The sequence below is a fragment of the Chrysochloris asiatica genome, unplaced genomic scaffold (assembly GCF_000296735.1).
Source record: "Chrysochloris asiatica unplaced genomic scaffold, ChrAsi1.0 scaffold00057, whole genome shotgun sequence".
Classification (NCBI taxonomy): domain Eukaryota; kingdom Metazoa; phylum Chordata; class Mammalia; order Afrosoricida; family Chrysochloridae; genus Chrysochloris; species Chrysochloris asiatica.
In genome coordinates this window covers 472,483-477,515 of record NW_006408575.1, presented here as the reverse complement: position 1 = coordinate 477,515, position 5,033 = coordinate 472,483, and the positions used below count along the sequence as shown (strand labels likewise).

Here is a 5,033-nt window from a genome sequence, read left to right as displayed (position 1 = left end):
AGCTCCCAGTCCCTCTCTTTCCATGAGTCCAGAGTCCTCAGCTGCTCCCTCTCTTCACATCCTCATCTCTGCCTCCATCTTCTGGTGTCACTGCTTCTCTGGAGAAGGTCTCGCATTCCGCTTGTGCTCTTCTCCCTTGATGGTCCTAGGGTCCTGTTTCTGGACTGTAAGATTAACTACTTCTCCCTTTTTGTTGCAAAACTTCTACCTTTAGAATAACACAACTGTATTTTGAAAGATCAAAAAAATCTCTCGTCTCTCTTTCACACATAGTTCTATGATAACAAAAGTTAACATATACTTCATCCAACCAAACTTCCCAGAACCCAAGAAATGTTACGCTCTAGGGCAGAGCTGTCTAACTTTCTGTAACAAACATGCTACCTGCACTGGTTACTCTGTCCTATACAGTAGCCACTAGCCACATATAACTACTAAGCACTTGAAATACAGCTAGTGCAACTGACAAACTAGATTTTAATTTAATTTTATTTGATTGTAAGCAGCTGAAATACTAGACAGCACAGGTCCAGGTATATATACGCTTTGCTGTTATATTTCAGGTAGGGGAAAGTCAAGCCAAACAAAATGTTACCTAAAAATATGACAAAGTACTTCATGGGAGAGTTGATTCATATAGTCCTTTGTTTCATCAGATATTGTTTCCTCTGGGATTTCATTATTCATGAGACACGTTTTAACACTTTTCTTCCGTGGCCCCATTAGTATGGCGTCTTCAGTACTAAACAGGAAATCTCACTTTGGTTGTTTCAGTTCAAAGTTCCTAAAAGGAAGCAAAGAATAGAGTACTGAAGATGTACACAAAACCCAGATGCAGCAATGACACTGTATCACCTAGGTAAAACAATATTTATTTTAAAATACTGATGATAGATTATTACCTAAGGAAAAACTGCTATTGAGTCTACTCTCATTCAGGGTGACACTGGTGTGTTGCAGAGCAGAACTCTTCAAAGGGTTTTCTTGGCTGAAGTTGTTACTGAAGTAGACCAACAGGCCTTTTTCCCAGACACTGCTGGGAGGGTTCAAACAACCAACCTAAAGGTGAAGTGCAAATCACTGGTGCCATCAGGGACCTTAAACAGACACAGATAGTGCCGTTATAATATTTTAGTCCACATTCAATGAATTTCATGCCAAAGACACAGAATTTCTTTTTCTTGATAATCAGTGTTGTTGTATAAAAATGCATCATTTAGAATGAACGAAAATCTAGAAATCTGGAGTCCTGGATTCTAATTTGCATTCTGTTGCTTCCTAACTAATTTATTCAAGTTCCTTAAGGGTCAATTTTGTGTGTGTGTGTGTGTGTGTGTGTGTGTGTGTGTACATGAAGTAAGATTACTAAGTAACCAAAGCTCCTAACACAGAAGAAGGTAAAGTGGAACACTGATTAGCAGAACAGAGAGTAATAACAGTAGTTTAACTTCTTGATGCCAACTATACAATAAAACCAGATAATCTTGGTTGTGAAGAGGGCAGCTTAGGAGTCAATTTCCTATCATACTTCATCAGTAGGAAATTCAGAGGAGGCAATGCCCTCTTAAAATACTGCATCAAAATAGCACATTATAATGTCCTCGGAAACCCTGTACAGGGTCGCTATGGGTCGGAACCGACTCGACGGCACTTAACAACAACAACAACAATGTCCTTCAAAGATCCCACAATGCGGAAAATTAGTGAAGAGGAACACAGTATGTCATTTAAAATGTACTAGCTCTTCAAGTATGTCAGGCTGATTTGGGGTGCTTTTTGAAGCCCCTCATGTATGTCTAGTCTATATAGACTCATATACTGGTTCCAAATCAGGTCCCAACCCCTCATTTCAGGAACATTTGCCAATGTCATGGTGTGGCACTGTGGGCTACTGCATCAGACTGCAAAGTCGTTTGAACTGCAAGGTCGGTGGTTCAAGCTCACCAGCTGCTCCATGCAAACCCTATATAGGGTCACCATGGGCTGGAATTGACTTGATGGCACTTAACAACAACAAAGACTTTTTAAATTTTTTCATGACTGGGAAGTGTGCTATTGACATTCATAGCACAGAGACCCAGAATGCTGTTAAAGTGCCCAAATGCATAGGAGAGTTTGCCTACAGAGTATTATTGAGCCCCAAATGTCAAAAGAGCCCAGGGACAGAAATCATGTATTAGCGCAACTCTGCAACCACTGATCCCATCTACTTACAATACTTTTTCTTAAACTTCTGAGAAAAATATTAGATTCCATTCTCAATAAAAGAAAAGTTACTAAGCACTTCATTAATATGTATTTGAAAATGTACAAATGATAACTCATGATGTTGTTGTTGTTAAATGCCATCAAGTCGGTTCCGACCCATAGCAACCCTGTACAGGGTTTCTGAGGACTGGTGAGCTGGCACCGCTGACCTTGCCATTCAAACTGACTTTGCAGTCCAGAGCATTAGCTAGCCCACTGACATACTAGGACTCCTATATAACATAACAACTCATGATATAACTGAAATATGTATGCCATACATCTTTCTATTTGTGTATTTGTCATATTCTATTAAAATAAAGTATTAATAGGTTTATGTATGCCACGAAATGTTAAGATTGCATTGCATATCTCATCCTCTTCTAAATCCATACTCCACCACTCTTCTGTCAGTGTGTCATACTGTGGTGGTTTGTATATTACTGTGATGCTGGAAGCTATAGCAACAATATGTTAAATACCAGCAGGCTACACCTATGATGGAAAGGTTTCAGCTATGTTTCCATACTAGGACAGACTCGGATGGCATGGTTAGCCATTGAAAACCATTGTCAGAGAGAACCATAATATTGAATTTTGAAACATGATGAAGAACACCAGAATACAGTTAGGTATAGTGCCAGAAAATGAGCCCTTCAGGGTGGAAGACACTCAAAATATGACTAGGGAACAGTTGCCTCCTCAAAGTAGGGCTGACAGCAATGACACAAACTGAATAAAGCTTGTGTGGCCTTCATTTGTTTATGGGGCACAACTCAATATGAGGAGAAACAGCTGTAAATATGCACTAATAATCGTAACAAGGAATGTATGAAATATGAACCTTGGAAATTTTGAAGTTGTCAAAAACTAAATGGAATGCATAAAGACAGATATCTTAGGTATCAGTGAGCTGAAATGGACTAGTATTGGCCATTTTGAGTCTTATAAACATGTGGTATACTGCACTGGGAATGACAAATTGAAGAGGAATGGCGTTACATTCATCATCAAAAAGAACATTTCAATATCTATCTTGACGTATAATGCTGTCTCTGATAAGATGATACCCACACGTCTACAAGGAAAATCAGTTAATACCATGGTTATTCAAATTATCACACCAACTACTAAAGCCAGAGATGATGAAATTGAAGAATTCTAACAACTTCTTCAGTTAGAAACTGATCAAACATTCAAGCAAGTAGTATTGATAATAGTTGATGATTGGCATGTAAAGGATGGAAACAAAGATGCAGGATCAGTAACTGGGAAATATGGCCTTCATGATAGAAATGATGAATAACAGATTGAATAACAGAATTTTGCAAGACCACTGACATCTTCATTACAAAAACCTTATTTAAGTATATAAAAGATGACAATACACATGGACTTCATGAGAAATCATACACAGAAATCATCTGTGGAAAAAGACAGTGGAAAAGCTCCATATCATCAGCCAAAACAAGGTCAGGGGCAGACTGAAACAGACCATCACTTGCTCATATGAAAGTTCAAGCTGAAGGTGAAGAAAATTAAAACAAGTTCATGAGAGCCAAAATTTGACCTTGAACAAATCCCACCTGAATTTAGAGATCACCTCAGGGACAGATTTGATGCATTAGAAGACACTAATGACCAAAGACCATAAGTTGTGGGATGACATCAAGGACATAATACAGGAAGAAACCAAAAGACCATCATTAAAAATTAGGTAAAAGACCAAAATGGATGCCTAAAGTAACTCTGAAACTTGCTCTCCAGCATAGAGATGCTAAAGCAAATGGAAGAAGGGAGGAAGTATGAGAGATTGACAAAAAATTTCCAAGGGCAACTTGGGAAAAGAAAGTCAACTATTATAATGAAATATGCAAAGACCTGGAGTTAGAATACCAAAGGGAAGAACATACTCAGCATTTCTCAAGCTGAAAGAACTGAAGAAAAAATAAATGCCTTGATATGCAATATTAAAGGATTCTATGGCAAAATGGAGTCCTGATGTGATGCTGTGGACTAATGCACTGCAAGGTCGTTGTGAACCACAAGATCGGTAGTTCAAGTTCACCAGCCCCTCCTTGGAAACCCTATACAGGGTCGCTATATGACCTGGAATCCACTCATCGGCACTTAACAACAATGGGCAAGCTACGGAATGATGCGGAAATCATCAAAAGAAGATAGAAGGAATACACAGACACTGTACCAAAAAAGAAATGATTGCTGTTCAACCATTTGGACAGACAGCACGATCAAGAGCCAATGGTACTGAAGGAAGAAGTCCAAGGTGCACTAAAGGCATTAGCAAAGAAGAAGGCTCAGAGAACCAATGGAATACAAACTGAAATATTTCAACAAACTGATGCAACACTGGAGGTACTCATTCTTCTACTGCAAAAAATTGGGAAGACAGCTATCTGACTGATTCGAAGAGATACATATTTGTGCCCATTCTAAAGAGAGATGACCCAAAGGAATGCGGAAATCATCGGACAATGTCATTAATATCATGCAAGTCTAATGTTGCTAAGGATAATTTTAAAATGATAGGGAACTGTCAGAGGTAGAAGCTGGATTTAAATGAGGACATGGAACAAGAGGTAACAGTGATGCCATCAAATGGAGCTTGGTTGAAGGAATACCAGAAAGATGTTTACTGTGCATTATTGACTAAGCAAAGGCTTTTGACTGGTGGATCATGACAAACTATGGATAACACTGTGAAGACTGAGCATGCCAAACACTTAATTATGTTCATGCAGAACCTGTACACTGACAAAGGGGCA

General features: G+C 38.8%; 1 protein-coding gene across 3 annotated transcripts in view; it reads right to left on the bottom strand.

Annotated features, from left to right (window-relative positions):
• The window catches only part of FBXO38 (F-box protein 38), an 89,755-nt gene that overhangs the window by 70,985 nt on the left and 13,737 nt on the right, over positions 1-5,033 (bottom strand). Inside the window, exon 2 of one of the 3 annotated variants that reach the window (XM_006863849.1) lies at positions 596-784. In XM_006863849.1, the coding sequence (XP_006863911.1) occupies positions 596-723 (128 nt within the window). In that variant the 5' untranslated portion in view covers positions 724-784. Of the gene's footprint in view, positions 1-595; positions 788-5,033 lie in introns of those variants that run through there. The other 2 variants (XM_006863850.1, XM_006863848.1) reach the window with 2 other exon arrangements.